The 26,496-nt window shown below is 40.5% G+C and overlaps 1 protein-coding gene across 8 annotated transcripts in view; it reads left to right on the top strand.

Moving 5' to 3' along the window:
• LOC121948553 (LIM and calponin homology domains-containing protein 1-like) overlaps positions 1-26,242 on the top strand; it is a 110,270-nt gene extending 84,028 nt beyond the window's left edge. For 3 of the 8 annotated variants that reach the window (XM_042493976.1, XM_042493972.1, XM_042493977.1), the window contains 20 exons: positions 358-741; positions 4,224-4,259; positions 6,273-6,399; positions 7,392-7,549; positions 8,133-8,616; positions 11,064-11,369; positions 11,737-11,842; positions 12,028-12,122; positions 12,208-12,313; positions 13,469-13,543; positions 15,112-15,140; positions 15,936-16,049; positions 18,962-19,054; positions 19,259-19,423; positions 19,585-19,679; positions 20,119-20,265; positions 21,033-21,128; positions 21,941-22,049; positions 23,068-23,170; positions 24,078-26,242. In XM_042493976.1, coding sequence (XP_042349910.1) covers positions 358-741; positions 4,224-4,259; positions 6,273-6,399; positions 7,392-7,549; positions 8,133-8,616; positions 11,064-11,369; positions 11,737-11,842; positions 12,028-12,122; positions 12,208-12,313; positions 13,469-13,543; positions 15,112-15,140; positions 15,936-16,049; positions 18,962-19,054; positions 19,259-19,423; positions 19,585-19,679; positions 20,119-20,265; positions 21,033-21,128; positions 21,941-22,049; positions 23,068-23,170; positions 24,078-24,103 — 2,854 coding nt within the window. In that variant the 3' untranslated portion in view covers positions 24,104-26,242. The remainder of the gene's footprint in view (positions 1-357; positions 742-4,223; positions 4,260-6,272; positions 6,400-7,391; positions 7,550-8,132; positions 8,617-11,063; positions 11,370-11,736; positions 11,843-12,027; positions 12,123-12,207; positions 12,314-13,468; positions 13,544-15,111; positions 15,141-15,935; positions 16,050-18,961; positions 19,055-19,258; positions 19,424-19,584; positions 19,680-20,118; positions 20,266-21,032; positions 21,129-21,940; positions 22,050-23,067; positions 23,171-24,077) is intronic. The other 5 variants (XM_042493973.1, XM_042493974.1, XM_042493978.1 and 2 more) reach the window with 5 other exon arrangements.
• Positions 26,243-26,496: the final 254 nt, after the last annotated feature.

Here is a 26,496-nt window from a genome sequence, read left to right as displayed (position 1 = left end):
TGAGGCTTTCTTCCTTCCCTGACCCTGAGCAGGCTGGGACTAAAGCCTGGCCTTTTCACAGCCTTTCTCCTCCTGCTATGCATCCTGGAAATTTATAGTCCAATAATAAGCCTCTCAGAAAGTAGCTGTTCATCACAGGATGACAGAAAGCAGAGCGTTCAGCGAATTTTGCTTTGGCTCGGCGACTCTCAATTTGTTTTCACATCCAGTCTCCTCTGAAGGAATTTGTGACCATGCTATGCTATTTTCTCAGATTTATGTCTTCAAAAACCTTCATTTAGGCTCCTCCAGAAGAATGCTGTCTGATAGGATGATAACCAGGCAGCAGTACGTTTTAGTTTGCTTTGCTCTCTGCAGTACCCCAGCTCGCTCGTGCTCAGAGGAACTCTTCCACCATCAGACGACTCTAGCAGCCAATGCTGCGGCAACTCACATGGTCGCAACAAGCCCCGTCAACCCATCTGGGAAACATCCACCTGTGTCGGAGCAGGAGGAGGAAGCTGAGAGGAAGGGAGCTGCTGGCGTCCAGTTAGTGGCAGAGGCAGAGCAGGCTCGCCAAACGCCTGGCAGACCCTCTCCCAAACACGTCACCACCCCGAGTCCCCCGCGCTTCCTTCCTGTGCCCGCTGCCACGGCAACAACAGCAACAACCGATACAGGCCGACGAAAGGGAAGGGCGCTGAGCGAAAGTGACGACCCACAAGGAGGGAGCTCTTGGTTGGACAGCAATCCTCCAGCAACGTGAGCCACCGTCCAGCAACTACACTACATTTTAGAAATTTCCACCACGTTGAACTATATACTTTAAAATCAAGGGATCTGCTATTCCAGTGATCCTGTTGAATACTCGATCTCAGCATGTGACTTGGACCTCAGACTGCAGTGCTCCTATCCTGATGACTTAACTGCTAAAAGATTGCATGATCTTTTTTTTTTTACATGAATGCAAATTGATATTGTTTTCAAAAAGCAGTTGTTATTGTAAACAGAATGCATGGAAACTTTGAAAAATATGTATTTTTCTCATTTCCTTGCTTGCCTCTGCTAAAGATATACTATGCAGGATTTTCTAAAAATACAGTGTATAAACTCAAACAGAAGTAATCCCTCTCAAACATCCCTTATGAACCATTAGACGTTTGTGGAAGTGTATATTTCTGCAGAGACACTTTCCTCTGCCTGTATTTTCTTATTTTCTGTATCCCCACAGTGTTCAGGTGAGGTCAGGGCTTCGTAAAAAAGGTCCAGATTGTCTATTTTATGAAGCCCTGACCAGATTGCCAGGTTGTAAGTAGCAGGCATCTAAGAGATACGGCGCCAAAAAGTGCAAATATAACGAGGGGAAACACCAAAGGAGTGAATCTGGGTTTGGCTTTTAGTGGTAATTTCCCTGGCGAGTGTGTTTACACACAATGACCAGCAATCCTGCGTAGTATACCTTTAAGAAATTTGGAGAATAAAACACTTTGAGAATGTGATTTTTGATTAACTACGCATGACCTTGATCTTGACCTTGACCTGTGTCCACATAGCATTTTTTTCTCAGCACCTGCATCTTTTCTCAATCGTTAAATATGAGGAGCGGTCATATGCTGTCGCTGCGACAGGCAGCTTTTTTTAGAGCCCTTCATCTGTTTTTGTGCAGCTGCTCTCTGCGATTCTAGTTGAAAAAATCAGACTTTTCTAGAAAAGGGCCGGTGACGTCACTGCTGCTCCTTTACCTCGCCTGCTGTCACAGACAGAAAAGCCCATCTGTGGACGCACAAAAACCAGCGGACACGGTGTTGTGCTTTTATCTGCGTACTGTTGTAAGCTTGTTGTTAACCATCTAGTCAGCCCTGTTTTAACATAGCTTCACGTTAGCTTATTAGCTAATGTTAATGTTGAGACATCGTTGTCATAGAAACAAAACCCATGCACAGTGCATCATTAAAAAAGCACTGGGATCTTCTTTTTTTTCTCCCCAGCGCTCTGCCAACAGTTTTCTGCTGAAGAAAAACACCATGTGGACACAGGCCCCAAAGTTGGCAACTTTTAATCTCACCTTTAGAGGATAATAACAATGGACACTGAATCTGATCCGGTTTAAACCAAAACTATTCAGCTTTTCTTTGAATGCATAAATTGGTCCAATCATCATCAATCAGTCAAACAGCAACAGTTACAAGTATGCCAATAAATTACTGGCTTAAACCCTTTGAATCCTGAGCAAATTGGTTTGATTTCTTAAAAAACAAAAACATGAGAAGGCAATTAGCCCAAATTAGCCAAAAAAAGAGTAAAAATGTGAAAAAAGAAAATGACCTTAAAAAGAAAATATAACAATATGTATATGGATTTTTATGTTGTAAAATTTATTGTATTTTTAAAATACAAAATTCTTATAATGTAGTTTTCTGGACATAAAAACTCTCCCCTCCTTTTCAATTTAGGTCATTTTCTTGTCACCTTTTACTAATTTCTTACAATCTGTAGGACATGTCTTGCCAAGTTGGTCACTGCCTTTTATCCCCATTTTTTCGAAAGAAATCAAACCAATCTGCTTACTCTTTAAAGGGTCAAATAGCTTGTGAAAGGCGTCTGAACACAGCACAAGAGAACTGATGTCAATCCAGGTTTCAGAGGGTTAATGTAAGCCACAGTGTATCACGTCTTCCTTCCTGATATCTTCCTACAAAAAAACATGACAAATAAGACATTTTACTGACACAAACCATATGGCAAATAGCCATCTTAGAAAACTATCTGGTCCTGATTTAGCGAGGACAAGGTCTCTCTTAATTTAGCCTCCTCGGTCTCTTGTGGCGACAAACCACAGGCCACGCTTTCTCTCACGCCCCTCCAGCGTCACAGACGCGGCTCCATAAAAAACAGGCTGTGTGAAGACCTTTGTGGTTGAGGCCAAACCTACAAGTGGTGGTCGCAGACAGGAAGGGAGCCACATCCTTGATGTTGCTCATGTGCTGTCTAATAAAAGATGCATGTGCTTTTTGTGTAATAGTTCAGCGTCGGCTGCGTTCTTAGATCACTGCCATATGCATCTGTTGTCTGCAGGCAGTGTTTTGGTTTGCAGCGATGCAGTAAACTTGTGTTGTGTTCTGCTCTGGCTGTGTTATGGATAAGACTGCCCCCTTGTGTTTGGTTTGAGGATCATCAGTAAATCCAGGAGCAGACTGATACATGCTATAGATACTAAACCTGCTGGCACACTTGTTTATTATTAATGAACCATTCTGTGTTGAATCTGTCATACCGTAAAACTTCAATGAACAGCCCGGGCTATTATTTGCTTCAATCACTGAGCTTAACAGGCTTTTATTTGGAGTAGGCGTCTACATGGGACAGGTTTTTAATTCCTTTCACATAAAACTGTTGCTACAAATTGTTTATTTAAACCTTTCAATTTTTGGCAAATCAACTTTTTGATGACCCAGAAGTTCATGTGAAAATTACTAGAGAATTACTTGGCTTACCTGTCTTTGAAAAAAAATACAAAAAAAGATATAAAGTAAGTAAAAAAAAATACAAAGGAAGAAATGAAAAAAATATATATAATAATAATGTTTTTTAAAAAAATAATATATGATTATGATGGTTATAAATATAGTTCAGTGGACATTTTTCCCTGGATTTTTTTTTTTTTTTTTTTGCGTCTCTCTCTTGTTAACTATGCTGGTAATACTGCCTTCTTTAGTGCTCACGGTTTCAATAAAATTAACTGAATTATTTCAGTTTTTGAAAAATTAAAATTGGATATTTTTAAACTATGTCTAAAAAAATGGCTAATGAATCTGCCTTGTACCTTGAATTGTGAGAATCTTACCAAGCTAATATCGTAAATAGCATGTCCATATTGACAAAAATTTAAACATATTTGCATATTTGTATGAGTGACCTAAGCAGCTAACTAACATTAACTCCAGCAGGCAGGAACAACCAGGTTTTATACTTTCAAAGAACTTCTATAAAAACAAACTGCATGGTAACCAGACCGGGCCTCTAATTGAGACAGGCCTTTATTTGTAAAAATGTGTCGCCACAGTGGGTTAGTCAAAGAGACGTTTTATCGGGACTAAACTTTTATTTGAAGTTTTACGGTAATTAACTCATTGTCAGTTGTACTATCTAACGATCAAATATTTCCATCAGTGTTTTGATGCTCCCATGAATGAGTGTATTCATCTGTGATTGTGCTCTCTCTCCATGCTCTCTGCCTTCTGCAGATTCAGCCGCACACATAGTGTGTCAGATGACCCACAGTAAGTTGTCCATTTACCACTCAGACTCGGCTGTCTGGCTCAGCGCTGCTCTGCACTTCAAAACAAAGCCCGCTCAATAACTCATTCAATCATTCACTGAGTGTTCAAATTGGATTTTTCTTTATGCAAGTGGGAAAATCTGCCAACAATTGAAGTAATTTAAAGAATTTTGCTAAAGCTATCGACAACAGCTTTAAGTTCTGACGGTAGAGTTTCTTAGTAGTGGTGTTTTCTTTGATTGGAGGTCGAATGAGCAAATATTTGTTCATTAATCTATGTTTGATCAGCCTGTCATCTCTGTAGCTCCCACACAAAGAATTTTCTGGTGAATTTTGAGTTGTTTGAGATCAGCTCATTCATGCAGATTTCTGGATGTGGAAATGGGAGTCTGAGCAGTCAGTCAGGGCTGATGTATCACTGCATCTGTTACTAGATTGTGTGATTTTGAACAACCATCTATGAGAAGTTTTTTTTTTTGCATAAAAAGCAAAGATTATCCCAATTAAGCAGATTCTTCCTACTTGTATAATTTAAATTAAAATGGAAAATTAATAAGTGAAGTGGCTTGTCAGGTGGATATTTTTGACAGTGTGTTTAACAGTGTCAAACTACTTCCCTGGCCATTACACTTGATCTGAAATATCACAAAAACTTGTTTTTCATAAATCCAGTTGTCGAAATGTTTTTTTGACTTTTCGACTGGCAAAAATCAGTCCTTCTCAGATTTTTGCCTGCAGCGGCATCCGTGGAGACTTAATAAACTCTGCTGCTCTGACATTTTAGTGCTTAGCTGCAAGTTGCATGTTTCATGTTTCATGTAATACAACAGTTTCATCCACCCTCACAACATCCCATCCTTTACAACTCAAATCATCACTGTACTGTCGTCTGCTGCTAACAGCTAATGTAAAAAGTGCAGCTTTTCCTGAAGCAGGAGAGAGGATTTATAACCACAAGATGACTCACACCACACACGTGTTTGTTTGGCACAATCCACAGATCACACCTGAACCTTTACCTGTCTCACTGACCCAAACTTTTGACATAAAAAGCACACCAGTCATCACTTTGGTTGAAAACACTCTCCTGCTTCAAGTTTCTTCAGTCTTGTTGTATGAGTGTTAAAACAAAGCGGTTATTAGACGGATGATTTCCATGAACAGGACTGTTTTTTTTAATCAAAAACATGATGTTACTCATTTTAATTCTGTGATGAGCCGCATGCTCTTAACACAAAGGCTGCACTTTACTGTCATGTCTGTAATCTAAAAATGAATGCTTTAACATTACTGACTTAAATATTATAAAGACCAGTGTAAAGTGTCTGCACAAAGTCTTTGACTGTATGACGACCGTACTGGTGGTGGCATCTCAAACGTGTACGTCCAAATGTCACTAAAAAACTGAACAAGTGCAAGTACTTTCACCTCAGCTGATGTTTTCAGAGGTTTCATGAGATGGCATCTTTAATGTAATGTATTTCCTGTTGAAACAAATGTTGGAATATGACATGAAACATGATGATATCCTATGAAAAAAATAACAGGAAATTACTTACTGCTTCTTTATTGTGAATACTGTATAACTAAGATTTTAGCTATAGGGTCAGCAAGATGATTTGTTTAAAAATGGACGGATTTTATTCATGTGGTCTTTAAAAGACACATTTCTGTATATGCACTGATCCACTGGTTACAGGTTATCCTCTTTTCCTGATGATGATGGTACGAAATCATTTTTCTGGATGATGTGTTTTCTCTGATACTACTGTATAAACATAGATTTGGGGGGGATATCACCTTTTAGCCATTTTTGATTATTGGGAAGGGTTTAAAACTCATGTTTTTACTGTGTCCAATATTACTTTATGAAACAGAAACAGACAGCACTTAAGTACAACACACTGAGGGACATTTATGGAATCATGTCCTATTTTGAAAATGACATGTCACAACGTCTTTTTCATGATCCATATTCTCCGTCTGTCTCTCTCTCTCTCCCTCCTCTCCTCAGGAGTGTGAGTATGATCGACATGCGTGGTGAGGAGGAGGCCATCTTGCAGCCTCACAGTCAGGTGCGTCATGAACTGATGCACAACCAGTATAACAGGATGAAGGAAGAGGACGATCACTGGCAGGACGTGAGTGTCTCAGATTTGTCTGGTTTCGTGTTACTATTTTTATTTCTCTTGTGTTTTTTTGATTAGGATGATTATTTTATGCCTTTTAGGCAGCTGCAGCCATGGCCGGAGGCATTACGTTTTCGGGGGTTTTTTTTCGGGATATCTGAAGACGGCCTTTAGGGGGTTTCTTTAAATTTGTCACAGACGTTTACCTGGATTCAGGGATGATCTGATTAGAATTTGGTGTGCAAAAGTGAAAGGTCGCTGTGACCTCGCAAAACATGTTTTCAGCTGCAAGTCAAGGAATCGTCCCCTAATTATGACAAAATTTCACACAAATGGTCTCACAGAATAAAAAAACGAAATAATAAGATTTTATATCCAAAAGGTCAAAGGTCGACCTCACTGTGATATCATAGTCAGTCAGTCAGTCATTTTCTGTAACCGCTTGTCCACGTAAGGGTCGCGGGGGGGGGGGGCTGGAGCCAATCCCAGCTGTCATTGGGCGGAAGGCGGGGTACACCCTGGACTAAGTCCCTTAGTTAAAAATATCTGTTGAATCTTACCTTTAAATATTGTGAAAACCTCCATTTAACCAAAAGAATGCACGTAATATCTTTTCAATAAATTCCTCACTGCATATACTATGAGTCTGAAAGGACATTAACGTAAACTGCAGCCTGACTGTTGGAGTCAAATAACCGCAAGGCAGTAATTCTAGTTTTTGTCATTGTTGTTCCTGTATTGTTATTACTTTTTTAACTCCCATTAGGATTTCATCATCTGCACAGTTTGTATTTCTTGTCTCCTTTTTGTCTGAAGTTTATCTGCAGTGACTTCAGTCCCTGCAGGCCGAAGCTCAGACTCCAGTAATCTTTTCTGTGCCCCAGTTAAACAACTTAAATCAGTTTTCTGGGGCCACAGCAGAGCTTCAGGTCTCATAACGCCGCAGAGCCAAAGCCTCTCGCCTTGTTTCACTTGGAAACACTTTCGATCTGTTTGTGTGTCAGGACCTGGCCCGGTGGAAAAATCGCAGGAGGAGTATCTCCCAGGACCTGATCAAGAAGGAGGAGGAGAGGAAGATGATGGAGCGGTTGATGTCGGGAGACACCTGCACCTCCCAGAGGAGGAGAAGCATCAAGACCTACAGAGAGATAGTGGAGGATAAGTAGGTTAAAAACACACAAACAGGATGTTTAATTTATATTCTGCTGAATGTACAAAATAATACTAGTACCATGGAAAAGTAGGTCTTAATTTTCATTATCGTTCCTGTTAGTGGGCACAAAGGAGACAGAAACTCCTCCAGGAGTCCTTTAATATGTAGGTCTCCCTCAGAGGAAAAAATGAAAGAAGATGAGCTGCTGAGTTCATAGTGAAGAAGAAGAACTAGACTATTGATTTAATCTGTGATCAAATCAAGTTCTAATATGATTTGTGTGTAGTGTAAGTAAGTTAAGTTTGTGTCCATGCTCTGTGAGAGCTGCTACATTAAACACAGTGCTCCACAGGAATGAAATTGTTTTTAAAAAAAGAAAAGACATTTTAAAAGACTGAAAAACGAAAACAAACTGTAAAGCACAAGATGCAACAGACCGTAAAAACATATTATTGTTATATTGGCCGTTTCCTCTGAGGGTCGTTGTTATCAGACTGACAGACGAGTGGTTACAAGATCGAATCATTTGCTTCACATTTTACACAGCTGTTTTGTTTTTTGTTCCCTCCGTACCCCCTTCCCTCTTCAACAGGGAGCGTCGTGAGGATGAGTTGCGGGAAACGTACAGAAGAGCCAGAACCCCCGAGGAGGCGGCCATCATCCTCCAGCGTTACGCCCAGCGTTTCTCCATCAGTGAAGCGGTCCTGGAGCGCCTGCACCTGCCAAAGCTCCTGGACCGCAGCATATCAGCTGATCCCTCCTTTCCCTCATCATCCTTCCCCCTCTCCCTCTCCCTGTCCGCCTCCCCGACCACCCCAGACCCCTTCGACATCGACCCCAACGGGCCCCTGAGGTATCTGCGCCAGCAGTCCGCCCCGGCTCCAAAGTTCACATCTACACTGGAGGCACGAATCGAGGAGTTTCCCAAAGACTCCTCACACCAGCGGCCTCAGATCCGCTCTCGCTCGTCTGAGCCGCCATCTACCAGAAACCTGTCGCCCAAACCGGTGCCTTTGTTGACGCCCAAGCCTTACTTCCAGTCCCGACCCACAGCGTCTGAACCGTGGCCCAGCAAGGTGAGACTGACTCAGACGCACGTCAGGAAACTGAATGTATTATTGCTGCTGTAAATATACTCAGGGGTGGCACTGTCATGACAAACCTGGAAAAGTCAAGGAAAAGTAAATATACCCTAAAAGTATTAGAAAAGTAATGGACATTACACGCGTTAAAGGACTGTCGAAAATGTGAAAATCCAACAACAAATTCAGATTTTAATGTTTCCAGCTGTAATAAATAGTGTAATTTTGGTGATTTTTGAATAAAACATGTAGGTTTGGAAGGCATGTTTTAAATAAAAATTTCCCAAAATGTTTTTTTAAAAAAACATTTTTTTTAAAAAAAAGCCATTTAAAGTTGTTTGCCCCTGCCTGAAGCCAAAACAAAAAAATATAGTTCCCTCTCCAGTGCTTTAAAAATTAGTTGACATGCCTCTCTGGTTTGACACCACACCCTCCTCTCATAAATGACAAACAGTCCCTTAGTTATATTTAAATATTAAGTTCTAATCCTGTTATGCACATTTTTTAAATATATATTTTATAAAATAATGAAAAAGAACCAGTAAGGATTATCAGCGGTCAATTTAGAGAAGGTATGGTCTTGAAAATTTACCTCAAAGTTGTGCAAAAGGCCTGGGAATGTACTGGTAAAGTGTGTGTGAACCTTGTATACTTGCAGCATCCTCCAGTAGCAATGTGGGTTTCTGCCTTTTCATGTGTTTGGTTTCCACAGTAAAATCTCCCCATTAGACTACACCCCACAGCGAGCAGCACTCTGTTTAACTACCAGACATAATGATGATAGTTTTCTTCATACACACATGACCTGATTGAGACTTCGGTTAACCACAACAGTCCTGCAGTGGGCACGGTCGAGGTCTTGACCACTTCACATGTGGCGTTGGCCGCCCTCCTCACAGGCTGGTGGGTGAACTCCCCTCCAGCTCTTTTGGCCGTTACATCAGAATGCCACAGAACCGCCATGGTGATGAGCCGGCCGGTTTCTAGGAACACACAGGACCTCCCCTCCCCGCAGAAGCATGTAATGTTTCAATTTAGCTCAAAGTGCTCTCAACAGGATCCATTTCCTTTTCTTCTGGAAAAAATTTCCAAATGGGAATTATTCAAAATGAGATCTTGTGTTTCGGTGTGGCGGGGAGGGAGGGGCAGATTATTACCAGACCAAATGGAGCACAGCGCTTTTTCTGGAATGTCTTGTCAGGAGTCTGAGCGGAGCCCGGCGCTGAATGGAGCCCTCTGTTTCCTATTGACTTAAGAAGTTGACAAGTAGGGCCCTCTCAATGTGAAGTGGGCTCCCAGCGGACAAAGAGGGCCCACACAGGCTGCTAGGAGAGGGATGAGAAGGTGGAGGAGGAGGGGGGGGCGCACTGAGAGCCTGCATTCACCCAACTCCACCGCTGTGTCTTAAGTTACCGCTCACTAGGAGCTCCTCACACATACATTAGTGCCTCTTTGTCACAGAGGCCAGTGCGGTGTTGTGAGCCAGATGAATAGTTAATAACGAACAGAGGTGAGAGGCTGGTAATGACCACAAATGAGGGCACTGGGTTTGTAGGAATGAGGTTATTCTAATTTCTTTGTTTGTCATCAATTAATTTTGTTTACTGCTGACAATATTTTGTGCTGAAACAGCTGATTGTAGCAGAATTTCAGGCAATGTTTCCCTTAGATGCTTCTTACCTACAGTATAAAAGTTTTTTCATCCACCTGAGTCATGTTTTTCAAGTTGAGACTGCAAAATAGCTGATTTAAAAAATTATAGATAGATAGATAGATAGATAGATAGATAAATAGATATTTCAAACATGTAAAACAAAGAAAAACATAAAGAATTATACAAAATGGCAATAACATGTCTCATACAGATGCCAACTTACTAATGTGCACTATTAATATATATACTATAAATATTTTTTTTCCCTCTTAGCTTTAGTGCTATTTACCAATTTCGATTTTTTTGTTATAAGCTGCCGAATGTTGGAGATTGGTCATAGAGATGTCTGTCTTCTCTCCAAAATAATGGAACTGGATGTCACTCGGCTTGTGGTGTTAAAAGTGCCAAAAAATATAAAAATCTCAACAATAACGCCTCTTTCCAGATACATGACCTGGTTACTCAGGATAATCCACAGACCTTGTTGTGAGCAGTTTTGTGTAAGAACTATCATTATTTATCAACTGTCCCTGAAAAGCGGAGTCCAACTCTAAAGTTTAAATCTCCAACTGGTCATATTGTAATTAATCAGGACAAACATAACAGAGGTGGGCTGGTGTATTCAAAATAAAGCCTATATTAAATTTATCATGAGATACATTGTTGTGCGGATCACGTAGCTCCTGGGCAAATTACTGTCTCAACATTTCACAGATTATCTTTAATGCTTTCAAGCATCAGTGAACTCTACATTGCTAAATATCAAACCTGTTCTCTTCTGATTTAGGCGGATGGTTTGTTCCGAGTCAATGGCGATTTAGGAAGTGACGACGCTCCCGCCACACCTGAAAGTCAAGGAAGAGAGTCTCCTCCTCAATTCCAGGCGTCCCCCTCCAAAACCAGCAACAGCACTGTAGACGCTCCCTCGTCAACAGCCTCACCGACGCGCAGTACACACGCCAGAGCCGAAAGCCCCGTGTCATCAAAGGCCAGTGAGACACAGAGTGACACAGAAGTGGCTTCGAAGGACGTCCAAGAAGAGAAAGTCACTGAGCATTCGACACCACCCAGCCGGCCCACCTCGCTCCCATCGGTCAGGATTAAAATCTTCTATAGCTGATTATCATAAAATGTGAAAATAGAGTCAGTAAAGTTTCAAACAGGTGATTAGTTAAAATGAAAAAAAAGTCAAATTAATATATTATACTCTCGTGTCAGCAGTCACACTGCAGTCATTACTGTGTGATGTGTTAATGTACGTCATGTATCAGTGCTGTAATATGCTCTTTATCTTAAGGGGGAAATTTTATCTTTCAAGGATTTTGGCAAACTTATTTAATTTTGGACTCTTTAAAAAGACTAGAATTCAAATATTTGTACATATACTTTATGCACTACATCGGCCTCTTGATCACATGCTTGTTTTAGTTATTTTTTTTATTTATATTATACTATTACAGGAGCTGCAGAAACCAGCAGAAAGCGTTGGGACAACTGAAAAACAGTCAGCAGCTGCTCCAAAGGAGGAAACATCAAATGCTGCAGCTCAACAAAAACCACCTGCAGGTCTGAACAGCATGCTGCTATGCTGACCCCTTGTGGTTTCTCATTGACTTGTGTCATTACAGGTCAAGGTCTATCGTAATGTGACCCAGAACTTATGGAAAACACAAAGAGAAATTGTCTTTATTTTCAGTTTTTCATATGATTTTAACAGAAGGGATAAAACTGTGTCATTTGTGTGTTTTCAGAAGCCAAAAAAGAACAAGTAAAAACTGAATCATCTGGTCCAAGCCTTGTCCAGACTGGAATCAGCACACAGCAAAGTCAGCCAATAATTTCACAGGTGAGGCTGTCAATCAAACCCATGTAAACTTAAACAAAAACAATCACACGGCAGTCTAAAGGATAATCTTTGAATCTCCCTGCAGGCGAGTGCTCTCAGTTCCCAGGAGCCGTCACAGAGGAGGGAGAATGTACCGAGCTTAGCTGCACCAGGATCTTTTGAATATCACCCACCAAGGGAAACAACAGCAGGTTAGTGAACTCTTTACATCCAAATCCCAGCCAAAAGCTTCTTTTTCATACATCTCCTTGGTTTCTGAGTTTGATTAGCATATCCTCCTAGCTGGCTTTTTATCCCCTTTTCCTTTCAGCCTGACACTCTTTCTGTTTGGTTGTACTGCAAGATGTTTGAATCACAGTTAAAGAGGCCTCCAGTGATTATTTTGGCACCCTGCACAAACTCCTGCTTAACCTTTCTTATCTGCTCAACTGACAATAATCTCTAATTGGCACTGAGACTATTCACTTTTCTCCTGAGATCCAACGAAACATGTAGAAAAGAGATAAACCTTTAGGTTTTTAGATGTAATAAAAGCACTGCTTTATTGTTGTTTCTTCTCTGTCTTTATTCTGACTTTTTGTCCCCCAAGTTTAGACTTGAAATTCTGTTGGGTTAGAAAACTTGACCTTTTACAAACTCTGAAACCCTTTGAAACCTGAGCAAACTGGTTTGAGACATACATGGTGTTAAAAAAAAAAAAAAAAAACAATAGCAAGAAATTTGTAAAAAGTTACAAGAAAATTACCTTAAAATAAGTTAAAATGATAATTAGAAATAAAAAGCAGCAAGAAAATGACCCAAAAAAGTGTAGACTTATAAATGTAAAAATATATGTATATTTTATTCTGTTACATAATTTAAAAATTGTAATGATTGAAAATACAGTTTTTCCATATTTTTTTGATGATTTTATCATAATTTTAACCCCTCTTTTTTAAACTAATTTCCAGGTCATTATCTTAGTCGACTTTGGCTAATTTCTTGCAGTTTGTGGAAAATATTTTGCTAAGTTGCATTTTTCCCCCGTGTTTCTGAAAGATCTCAAACCAATTTGCTAAATTCTCCAATGGTGAAATCGCTTGTGAAAGGCATCTGAATGCAGGACAATAAAACTGATACTGAAACAGGTTTTAAAGGGTTAAAGACTAAATATTGTTTTTCCCATCACAAGCAAATTAGCTTTCAGTATCACAGGAGCAGGACTATAAAAGCCTTCCTCCAGTTCTCTGATGTCCATACCAACTCCTGGTTTTGACATCTGTCTGTCCCTTATCACTCCCCTCCCTCCTTTCCTTCCCTCGTCCCCTCCTCTCCTTCCACCCACACATTTTTTTATTTTGCTGTAGAGTTTGCAAACAGTGTCAGGTCTCCGCTGGCAACCAGCAACCCTAAGTTACGCTGGGAGTTCTTCGTCCCACCAGGTAAACCCCTTCATTCACCGGTGGAGCTCATGTTTCTGTCCCCGGGTGCTGAACACACAGGGTTTCCCCGTCATTTCTTCAAGGGCTGGACAACCGCCCTTCAGTCCCATCTCTTGTTTTTAGTAATTTCCAGAGTGCCATGGATGATCAGTGCTGTGCTCCCTCTGTGTTTAACTCATTGGTGTGTTGTCGTCATTAAAGCTCTAGTTGGTAACTTACCAAATCTAACTTTTTCCTTCAAATTTGCTGAAACTGTCACCATATTCACACAGCACTAAATGAGACAGATAATCCATGAAAAAAATCATGTAACTCTGCCTATTCTACTGCCTTGTCGCATTTCAATGGCGTTACTGCATGTGAACAGAAACAACCAATCAGAGCCGAGGAGTGCTCGTGGACTACCGTCAAACTGTCTAAGGGGTGAAGCACCCCGAGACGCATCGCGCCAGGCACCACCGCTCCGAAAACACTTTCAGAGCACATCTTGAAAAACAGCTAGGAGTGCTTGTGGAGCTGTGCTGCGTGCGTGTGGCTCAAAGTGACGTTAACAAGCACTGCGGCTCCGCGCCTTGAGCTGGAAAATTGAAAATATTTTTAAAAATGCATCGCGTAGCAGCAACAAAGGAGCGCCAGACAGAGGTGCTGTACCATAGGGAAACAGTGGTTTGGCTTCCTTCTCAAATGTTTACAGAAACAAATTTTAGTGCCCTGTTAAGACGTAAAATGAGGAGGTTTGCTTCAGCCAGCGGATGGTGCATGGTGCTTTGATTGACCATTTCCAACGTGGCAGCCGGGTCAAGCACTTTCAGGAGGAGGGACACGGTTTTTATCTGTCTCATGTCCTTCTTTCGAAACAATGTTCAGCAAATATCACACAGATATTTTCATAAATATGCATAAATGAATTGCATTGAATTGAATAAATGTTACCAACTGTAGCTTTAAATAACTTATATTATTTTGAGTCCTGTCAGTATCATTATGTTGATTATAGGTCTTTTCAAAATATCCAATAAAAATATCTAACTTCTGTAAATCTTCATCGATGAGCCTCTAATGGGTTGACCTGCTTAACTTCATGAATGATCAGTTTTATGTTTGGCTCAGTGTGCTTTATAGTACCGTCTTTTCCACCAAAAGCTACATCATTAGTTCTCCGTCAACAAATGGCTCTCTTATCCAGAGTGACTGTAGAAAAGTTTCAGTTTATGAAATGCCTGTTTCACAAATGTGACATGTTTTGTCATTGACGTTTTTGTTCCTCTTTTTGTGACATTATTGTTTGCATGTGAGGCATTTCAGGGAAAAGATCCACGAGCATTAAGCCCTTTAATGTTAATGAGCCTCTAATAAAAGCTGAAGGGTCTAAATTGACAAATTCTTGTTGTGTAACTTCAGAGTACATTGCTCTTCGTGGACGGGCTTTCTGTGGTTGGCATATTCACTCTTCATGTTGTCATTTTCCTAAATATTTTTCTTATGAAATGGCATTCAGTTTGATGACCTGTATCCAAAGTGTCTAAAATAAATTTGAACCACTGTTGTCTCTCATGATTTCTCTACAGAAGAGACGGAGAAGGATCGCCGTGGAAACGTGAGTAAAAAGCATCATCTGACTGCATAATATTTTGTGGTCAGACACTGAAAAACCCTTTTACTGCTTCTCATCTGGCTTATCTCCTGGTTAAAGTAGTTAAGTTCAATATGCAGCATGCACACAGAGATAAAACAGAAGTCAAATGCATTTAAATCATTATAAAACTGCAGGTAAGATTAATGAAAAATCACCCAGGTACCTTATAGAAGTCTTTCATGTGAATGGAAACAACCTAAAACAAAACAAATATGAAAAAGACTGCCTGTATCTATCCGTCCATCATTTTCTGGCATCAGGTGTTAGTTTTTAGCGCAGTTTTGTGAACTCACTGTGCCACTTTGCGAGACTCTACGACGTATTACAGGACACACAGAGCTGTTGATGTAGCATGCCAGATGAGGATGCTGTAGAAAACGGCCGAGACTGCTTTCGTTTTCATTTGAGCTCATCTCTCTCTTTCTCTGTCTTCTCTCTCCTTAGTAGGAATCCTTTGGCTAGCATTGGAGTAGTGCTGTTGTGGTAGACCAACTATTTCTGTCTCCTCCCTTCCCTTCTTCTTTTCCTGTGGTGGATGTGTGTGCACACTGGTGTTAATCTGTGTGTGTGTGTATGCGTGTGTGTGTGTGTGTGTGTGTTGGGGCCATATTGATCCCTCACATTGGCGTCGTGGTTGGGTGAGAGCGCGTGTGTTTGCGTGTGAATGGTGTGCATGGATATTTGTGTGTGATTGTGCATGTTGATGCGTGTGTGTGTTTTTCTGTGTGTGTGTGTGTGCTTGTTGGGGTCTATCAGGTGTCAGTGCCGGTGTTGCCCCAGGCCAGGCGGGGTGACCGCTGGTCTTGGGACCCGGATGAGGAGCGAAAGCGTCAGGAAAGGTGGCAGCAAGAGCAGGAGCGCATGCTGCAGGTACATAGTATACCTCAAAGGATAAAAGCATGGCGCATGAGTCTGCAAGGTTCAGTTCCTTATCGCAGCTTAGTGGGTCGAGAAAGCACCAGCGCTGTGAGGATTATCTACTGCATTTTAGCAGCTTATTGTACAAATTAGTCCTAGGGAAAGAAAATAACCTCAGCCCACAGGGAAAACAAAATAATTTTAAATGAATATGCAAAGTTAGGTAATTAGGATTTCTCACACTCTTGCAACAAACTGCTGTTGTCTGTTATTCAAACAGTTTTGCAATCTATATGTGCTCGCTGTATTATCGCATTTGTGCCCTAAATGTAGGTACAATATGATAATTTGCTGTGTAGCATTCAGCAGCTACACATGAGGCTATAACAACATAGTGGTTGCGTTTCAAAGTTTATGTTTTGTGCACTGATGGGTACTCGTATAGTTAAGGAAAGTACATAGTAGAACAGATACTCTGTGGCTTCTGTAATCGACTATGATTAAAACTTCAGTGTTTCAATTGGCCTCAAATTTAGGATCCATCTTAATGGGCACAACAAGTCCACTAACACAGCCCACATGATTGAATTTAGGTCAAAGCCAGCGGTTCCCAAATGGTCCAGCCACGGGTCCAGATTTTTCCTTAGTCATTAGTTTAAGGTCCACACATAAAATAAATGACCACATATTCAGTTTTATTTCACAAAATGTAAACAACCCATCAGCTTAACATGCAAAGAAATAAACACATTGCAAGAAAAAAAAAAAGTGTTTACAAAATTAAAAAAAAAATAAAAAACTGAACATGTTCATGTGTCACTTGATGTCTGTTCAGAATTGACTCATGACCCATTCGTGGACCATTTAGGAACCACTGCTTTAGACCGAATCAAATTGCAGAGGCTGTATTTGCCTGAATTAATGCATAAACTAGGGATTTAGTCTCAATAAGTTATTAGGTGATTTGTCGATAAAAAGATGTGTAGTTTCTTGTCCCAAGAGGTTTTTTTTACAACTAGGTAATACTTAAACTGTATTTAAACAGAATTACAGCGTTGGGTCCCAAGTAGATTTTGACATGTAGTCAATTAAATGCTTAATTTTAACTAAGAAAACCTTATTTGTAACCGTAATGTCTGAAAACCTTTGACTTTAACTTGAAGGGATAGTCAGTGTATTACATGCGTAGATGTCTGTCGGCACAGTCCCAGTTTGGAGATCAGGCTGGAGTGACGGCTTCAGTTCCCCAAATTCCAGATACAAAAACAGTAATTTTGGCTCACTGAACACAAGAGCTGCTGGACTATTTCTGCCTCAATCCATTAGTGAGTTTGTGTTTTTGTGTGACTTTGGTGACTAACCAAGACCAGAAACTCCTGTGTTCACCGATGTTAACTACTGTTTTCTCAGCAGAGTCGGGTTTTGATGAGACCGATCTATTGTTTTTAGTTAACCGTCAAAAATCACTGCCTGAAAGCAAGGTAAAGCAGTGAAAATATCATGAATATAAACTAATATTGATGTTATTATTTTTGTTGACGACCCCTCTAAAGTAATACATTGCACCGCTTTTGTGTCGTACTCCAGCCTGCTTCCCCAAACTGGGAGCGTGCCCACTGACATCTACTGTATGTTATACTCTGACTATGGATAAATACTGCGTATTTGAAAAATCCAAACTATCCCTTTAAGACCAGTTTTAACACCAATTTTTAACTTCAAATTGGGATACTTTACAATGTACCAAACCCTAAAAGTGGCGCAGTTAGCTGCTGTGTGACGGCACGCGCTGAGCTCAGAATCAGATGGATTAACCACATTTCACTGCTACTTGCAAAGCTTGCCTCCATGTTTGTTTTATATTGAGCATATATCCTCCCCCAAAGACACACCCCAGCCAACCACTCCTGTGCACACGCTGACCACCAGAGGGCGATTTTGTGCAGTGGAAGAACCTCCAGTTTGGTTTTTATCTGCTCCCCGTCTCCATCTCATGCACACACACAGACAAGGGCTCTGTCCAAGGTTGCTGCTGTTGCTGCTGCCCAAATCACCCTCTCTCTCCTCAACCAATCAGAGGTGCATCTCAGGTCCACATAATTAAAAATTTTAAAGGATCTATTGGTATCTTTAATACCGTGCTCATCTACAGTAAAATCTTGATAGATAAATCTAAAAGGCAACGGTGATGAGTACAGATTTTTGTTCTTTCCAGTTGACTGTTTGAGATGAGATGCGCTGAAATGGATGAATGTCTGGTGCATCGATGTGCTTGTTTTCTCCCTGGTTGATTCTGTGTCGTCTCTTTGCCTCGATCTCAGTCTGTCATCTGTCTTGCTTAAGTTGCTTTCTCTCTAAATCTCGAATCTTTAAATTCTGCCTTTCTTTTTGGGGGTTCCTACACAAGTCTGAAAAGAGTGAAAAAGTCTTGTGGTTTATGCTTGTATACAATAACCAAACATGTCAAAGGGATGTCGTCTTTTCTGTGACAGTCATGCTGCTCATATCGTATCACACATCAAGAACATAAATACACTCAGTAATGAAAAATGAAAGGCAGCTTTTAAAATGGAGATTGTGAAGGAACCTCTGCATGCTCTTCTGCCCGCAGTGCCTGCTTTGGTCTCTTTTGTTTGCTTTTTATCCCTAACACGCAAATATCAGATCTGAGCAGAAGAGTAGCAAGTATGTCTAGGCTTATATGTAAAGTACATACTGAGGTGTCAGTCCCGTCTCGATTTAAATTAGGCAGGATGCACTGAGGAGAATATTATCAGCGACTGATTCGAGACTGAAAAGCCTCTCAGAGCCCACATATGTCTGCGCACCATCTCTATTTTCCTGCCAAAATATCCACCTGCGGACAGTTTAGTCTTCGTTGAGGCTCTGTGCTGTATGTCATGTGTCTGTTGCCATGGTAACAGGAGAAGTATCGGCGCGAGCAGGAGAAGCTGAAGGAGGAGTGGGAGAAAGCACAGAGGGAGGTGGCGGAGGAGGAGAGGAAGTACCATGAGGAGGTGTGTGCATGTTTATGCTGTGGTCACACGTTTTCAGCATAACTCACACTTGGAGTATCTGAAACCAGGATAATTTTAGGTTGGATAAAAGCACCAGTTTTTAAAATGTGTGTATTTTTAAACCAAAAGTTAAAGTTTATTTGGTGGGCCTTTATGGTACTTAATATGTTCTTGAAAACTCACCCAGTTCTCCCGTCACAACAGGAGCGTAGGATACTGGAGGAAACAGTAGCGCCTCTGACTCCCCGCCCCTCAGCCCTGCCCTCCCCCAGCCGAGGGGAGATCTCCTCCACCTCGGAGCCCCAGGACACCATCGTCCGCTCGCTGGCCGACTGGGAACGGAAGCAGGAACTGCTGGAGAGGCAGTCGGTGAATGACTGATTGATTGAATATAGTTTGTTAGAAGCATGCATTAAATTTGTGTGAATTCAGGAGGGTGACAATTGGTTAAAAAGATTTGAGTGTGCACAGTGTTGGTTTTTTGATTGGTTGTTGAGATGACTGTTCCCTGTTTGTGATTGGACGCTCAGAGGGGGAGCACAGAGAACGTCGAATGGAAACGGAGAGAAAACGACAGGACCAGTGACATCAGCACCGCAGACGACAGCATGAAAACAGCCAGAAGGTTAGTGAACTAAATGTTACATTTTAGACATTTTAGCCGACATCCTGAGGCTTAAAATGAGGCCTTAGTGTCATGTGAGAAGCAGCTTAACACGTAGAAAATTGAAACTGACAAAGAAGAATTAGAAAAACTAGATCAGTACTAACAACTTAGAAGAAAACTGTTGTCGTGTTTTAGTTTAGTAGTCACTTGCAGATTCATAATAAAGTGCTATATGTAATCAGTGAGCATTTTCACATTTATTTAATAGAATTGGAGCTTCATGTGTTACTTATATACTTTGAAAGTCATCGTTTTGCTTGTTGTGTACCTGCAGTTTTTCTCTCAGCTCTGCTTGCTGGGGTACCGTCATAAAAAATGTAGATCTCATTTAATAAATAATAAAAAGCATAAACAGAAAACAGAATTATTCTCAACATGTTTTGTTTTTGATCCTCAGCTCGATTAGCAGCAGTCAGTTAGAGACAGTCGGTCACAGTCTGCAGAACGGCCAAAAGCTGCCGACCAAAACCTCGACTCCAGTGAAGAAGCAGGAAGAGCCTTCAGCAGACAGCAACAAGCCCAGCCGGCCTGCAGGAGACAGGAGGTGTGTGAGTGTGTGTGAGTGTGTGTGAGTGTGTGTGAGTGTGTGTGAGTGTGTGTGAGTGTGTGTGAGAGGTGTTCAGTCCGAGTTCTGCTACAACACTGGGATTTCATGGTCTGTTAGAGCTCAGTTCCTTTCAATTTTACATCTATTTGTGTCTTACGAATCACAGACTACAGCACCAAAATGCACCTGTTATTACAAGAAGAATACCTTCTAGTGACCAAGAACAAAATGCAGTATAATCCTTTTTTAAAAAGTTAAGTCTAGATGTCATAGCTGCGAGATATTGGTTGCGTTATTTTATTTTTATTTTGTTTTTCACATTGCTTTATTTCCTCCTGTTCCTTGTCTTATTTAATAAAATTCCTCTACATGTCCCGGCTTGTCCTCAGGTACAATAACACAGCTTATTTTAAAATAGACAAAAATACATATTTGTGACCAGCAGTAGGGTTTTGGTGAGTCTTTCAGGGACACCTTCAGCTCTCCTATTTGACCAGCAGGTGGCATCATGTATCTGCATTTTCCTTCATAGTCTCCCTCCACATAAATAAATGTCAGTCTGTGACAAGAAAAGTGTTTAAAACATTCATAAGAATCACAAATGCACTGCATTTTAAAGGATAATATAAGTCTGGGTTTTGTCCAACATTACTGGTTTTATTTTTGTTGTTTTGTTTCGGATTGGTTCGTGTCCACATGCGCAGCCAATAGAGTTGCCGTAGCTGAAAGTCATCATCATGTTGCATGTTGCTGTCCATTTCCAGGAGTGGTCCCATTGATAATAACATGTGCCGCAGCTCATCAAAACCCCCCGCCGCATCTCCACCACCTCCAGACACACAGCCTCCAGCACCCAACAGGTACTGCATCTCAAACAGCCCACATGGAGGGAGAGGAGGAGGGGTGCATTCTTCATTTCTGCTTTGTCATTTTCTGCTTTGCTGCCTACATTTCTTCACCCGAATCACGACATGAGACACTGCAGCAAGGACCCTGAATGCAGTGGGAATTTTGGTACAAGACATGCAAACTCGAGTAATCCTTTATTTTATGTAAATTTTACTAGAAACGTGCCAGAGATGTCGAGAAATCCAATTTCTCATCTGCATACCCAGGTCATTAAAATGCAATATGATCTCATATGTTTGGAAAATAACACGCAGAAGACACGAGAAGACATGAGAAGACATGAGACAGACCCTGATGAACATTACTGAACACTTCTGTCAGTAGAAACAAAAATAGAAACAGCAAAAACAGACCAACAAACTAAACAGAAAATATAGTGTAGAGAGCAGGAGAAAGAGAGACATTTTTTCTATGAAATAAATGTAATACATCTTTTTTTGGTGACTAAGTCCATATCGAGGGCAGTGGTGAAGCAGAGGATGCTCTCTGACCTTAAGTTCACGACCTCTGTGTGCTGTGACGAGAGATGCTGCCACTTTGGGTTTTGAAGAGTCATCTTGGTTGTGATTCAGCAGCTTTTCTTTATTTCTCTTCCTGTTGTCCTCAAAATTCCAACACAACCATACACTGACTGACTAACAGCTTATTTATTCTGTGTTTGTGTTTGAGCTTCACTAAAAAAGGAGCCTGTGTAACAGTGAAGTAATCTGCACGTCACATTCAGTCCCTATCAAAGGTTTTCTCTGTGTTTTTTCTGCTGTAGGTCTGTCAGTGGAAAGAAGCTGTGCTCCAGCTGCGGGCAGCCGTTGGGGAAGGGAGCGGCCATGATCATAGAGACCCTCAGTCTTTATTTCCACATTCACTGCTTTAAGGTCGGTGTCAGAAGTCTGTTTTTTCTATGTTTAATAAAGAGGCATCTTTGTATCATAACAGTGTGGGTAACATCTGTAAACTTCCCTCCATCTTATCAGCACCCAGATCTCTCTGCTCATCTCTCAGATCAAATCATCCAGCGGATTTTAACTGGTTTTTGGGCTGTTGCTCCGACTACAGATAGTACTTCCTCTTTAGGACACAAAGCGTATGGAAGCAGATCGAGGGAGACCCGCCCCTCTCTCTGTCTATCAAACTCTGATCAAATGGGAAAACTAAAAAGGGCACTGATCAAATATAAATCAACTTTTTGTTGCCTTGTTGTCTTTTGGTCGACTAAAATGTTTTCCAAAACATATTTTAGTTTACTGTTTTGCTGTAAAAGGAGAATTTATAAACAGGAAGTGCGCGCCATACTGTTTCCTGTATCATGAAAACCGAGGCTGAAAAGTGCACAACAGTAAGATTATGCAGCGCTGATCAACCATAAACCAAGATTCTTTAGCTGATTCACATATTTCTCACCTCAGAAACATATTTTAACTAATGTTTAACTGTAATTTTATGTTGTTTGTTTCCCGTTGGCTGCCATTTTGTTTCTCGTGGGGAATCCCCTCTAGCATAATGCAGTGCATTCTGGTAGTTTTAGGTTTTCTACCTCTTGAGCAAAAGCAAATGCCATAGTCCTTTTTCTCTGCTTTCTCTAACACCTAATTTAAAAATATTTGCATCTTTCTTCTGAAGAGATGGCGAAAACTGTCTTCCAGCAGTTAAATACTTTTTTTTCCACTTAAACATTCATATTTATAATGAATAATTAACAGTGATGTAAATACAAAAAAATCCTAAAGTTGGCAATAGTATGTATTTTTATTATCAACAAATACTGGTGTTTTCGAGGGGTTTGTTTCCAGTAAATTACAGAATTAAAATAACTGAAGATTTACCTGTAAAAGCACCGAATAAATGGAAGATCAGTGTTGCCTAAAATGCCTCTGTCTCTCTCACTCTCTTCAGTGTGGGGTGTGTAAGGGACAGTTAGGCGACACGACCACGGGGACGGACGTCCGGATCAGGAACGGCCTCCTCAACTGCCACCAGTGCTACATCCGCTCCCGCTGTAAGTCCCTCCACTTCCTTCCTGTCTGTCTGTTGTCTCTATGACGATGTTTTCCGTCCATCCGAAACATAAATGAATTGTGAGTGTCCCTTTCTGTCCGCCGGTTCCAAATCAAACAGGATCATGAGCATCAAAAACACAGCCACAAGAAAAAATACAGACAACTTCCCTGTTACATAATGCTCATAACGAGAGAGTTTAATCATTTTCTCATTTTATAAAAAGGGGAAGGTGTTTGTTATTGTTTGGCAGTGTCGGCCATATTTCATATTTTCACCGATGAATAAATGCAGTTTTTAATAAGGTGATGGTGTCGTAGCACCAGCAGTAAATACAGTCTCATAAACAGACAAATATTTGTTTGATTTATTGTTTTCAAATGAAACTTGACACTTCTATGATAAAAAATTTAAGGTGTATTTCGGAGGTTTCACTCTTTATTGCAGCCCCACTGTGTGGCTGAAAAGACGACCGTGTTTTAATATAAGAGTCTGACCCGGTGCGGCTTTAATAAAGAAGTGTCAGACACAGTAAAGCTGTGTTGCACTGAGGGACGAACCTGAAACTGCATCAGGACGGAGAGAAACTGGTGATGCAGCAGCTGGGAGAGGGTGACAGTAACTTTCCGTCCCTTTCACCTTTCCTGCACAAGAGCACGAGTTCAGGTTTTCTGAAAGACGCAGCTCACATTTAAACAACCTCTCAGCAGCTGTTACCATTCAGGGATCAGAGAACCACAGAATCAAATCACAGCCTCAATCAAAATACTCGAACGTCATTATCCCGAATCAAGAGGTTTTCTTTCATTAGTGCTGCATGCACTTGACCTTAAAATCCACAAACAGAACCGTTGTGGTTTATTTTTTAAAAAATGTGGGTTTCCCCTCTCTTTCCTTTTCCTTTCAAGCGGCCGGACAGCCGACCACGTTGTGACGCTCACCAGAAAAAAGCACAAGGTTCATGGAAGAAACCCCATCCCTGTTTTTAACCCGATTATCTGCAAATCATGTCCTTCACAGCGTGTCGGGATCTTTGCATCCTCTGCAGCTCAATAACCAACGAAGATTCATCACAGGGGCTGAACGGGGGATCTGGGGACAGTTAAAAAAAAATCTCTTCTTCGTGTTTATGTCATCTGATATGTGAGTGAAATCAGGATTTGATTGGTCCACGTACCACCGCAGACTCTGTTTCATCATGCAGCGAGAGAGAAAGAGACTGTTCTGGGGTGGCGGCCATGTTGGAAAGAAAACGAAAAACATTAACAGATGCTTCAGGCGCAGGTAGGCTGACGCTGACGGCCTGCGCTGTCAGAGCGAACACACAGAGAAAAAACACGGTGTTTAAGTCTCCGTTAATCAGATTTTATTTTCCTGGTTGGAAAAAATGTGAGTATTAACCATTTAATTCCATATGATGGAAATGCAGTATATCACGTAGTTATTGAATCGTTTTTATCACACTGTAAAAAGACAATGTTTGTTTTAACATAAAAAGTTAGTGTCTGGGCTGCATTAAATTTTTAGTTGACTGAATTTGAGAAGACAAGTTGAATCACTACAGAATTATCTCAGTCAACTTAAAATTGTAAGACAGTCCAGACACAGCCCTTTTTGAGTTAAAACAATTAGTTTATTTTTAAAGTGCATTTAAGAATAATTTTTAATTTGGTAAAAATAAAATAAAACAGGACAGAAAACCGAATATGTGGCGAGGCAGCTCAGATTGGATTTTTTAAAATTTCTCTCAACAGGCTGGATCTGAGAAATATTAACAATTTGATGCCCCTTTAATTAAATAGGATATGAAAACACAAATATATACAGAAAATTCTTTTTTAAAGTGCAATAAAGGTCACTATAAACACCCCTATGTAGATCCACAGTTTCAACATACACAGTTAGTCACCGTTTTTGATCCTTCGGCCCCAACAGTGAACTAACGTCTGTCGTTCTGCGCTCCTGATTAAAATTAGCTTCTAATATAAACACATATTATGGATGTAGTTTCATCTTTAGGGCAATAACTCGACTCGTGAGCTGTTTTTGTGCTTTGGGGGTCACAGCAGGTTGCTCCTCGGTCAGCCTGTCCGCTTGGAGAGTCAGGACTTTAATGTGCCTTAGGAAAGCAAGGTGATGCAGGAAGAAAAACACCAGCTGTATGGTGTTTTATTTCTTTTCTCTTTTTTTCATTTTTATGATTGTAGGGAGGGATTTGGCCAAATTTGAACCTTTAAACTGCAGACAGAAAAGCTGCAGCCCTCCCTTACATCATGCTTTACTTCAGTTGATAAGTACTGCTAATAATATCACCCCCCCCCCTTTTATTCCTCGGTGATTTGCAGTGATAAAACAATGCAAAGGATAAAATATGTACTGCAGGGGAGACCATTGATTTAATTTTGAATGTTGTTTTATTCTAGAGAGATTTAGACTTCTGTATGCTATTAATTGAGGTAATTTTGATAATTGCTCAGTGGTAGGATTCATTTATAAAATCTAAAATAAAAAAATCACCATGTTACATCTAGTTAAAGCGCAGAGGTGATATGAACACTCATACCAGCAGCAGCAGTTGCACCTGTGCAATATCTGTTTGGATGAAAACTAAAGATCTGTGCCGCCAGCTGGACATTTTAAGTCACTTGCTTCTTTTTTCTTTTGGACTTGTAAGAGAAGAGCTCGGTTATGTATTGTGGATGTTAAAAAAAAATGCACGTTTAAGCCTAAAACCAAATGATTTGCTGTATGAAAGCAAACTAGCAGCCTCCTCCTCAACAGCGTCCTATAGCCAAGCTTCTCCTCCGGGTTCATCTCTCTGATCTACAGTATTTTTAAGCTTCTGTTCCGGTTGTGTATTTTCTTTTTTTTTTTTTTTTAATCCTCATTTAGTTCCAGAATAAACCTCGGCTGAGTCTCTTATAGCGGGATCTTTGAGACGGAGCTCTACATTCAGACGGTCTTCTTACCAGGATAGTTGGGGAATGAAACCTTTACGTCTGTTCTGTATTTATTGTAATATTCACCTGAACACTATCCGAAATATAGATTAATTTGATGTTTAAATGCAATGGCATTTATAGCATACTGTATGTTTATAAATAAAATGTTATAAATTAAACAGTGGTTGTGTTTTTTTTTTTTTTTAATTTATTTTGAGACTGGGTGCACAACTAAATATATTTTAATCAACGTAAGAAACGTGCCGAATAAATGCTCCAAACATTACATTACATTGTGTTAAAGTAACCACTCCTTTTGGTTTGATATTTGACCCAGCAGCAACATAAAAAGTCATTGTTACTGGGTCAAAATAACCACATCTTG

This window comes from Plectropomus leopardus, chromosome 9 (genome assembly GCF_008729295.1).
Source record: "Plectropomus leopardus isolate mb chromosome 9, YSFRI_Pleo_2.0, whole genome shotgun sequence".
In the NCBI taxonomy this organism is placed as follows: Eukaryota; Metazoa; Chordata; class Actinopteri; order Perciformes; family Serranidae; genus Plectropomus; species Plectropomus leopardus.
This window is presented reverse-complemented; position numbering and strand designations above follow the sequence as displayed.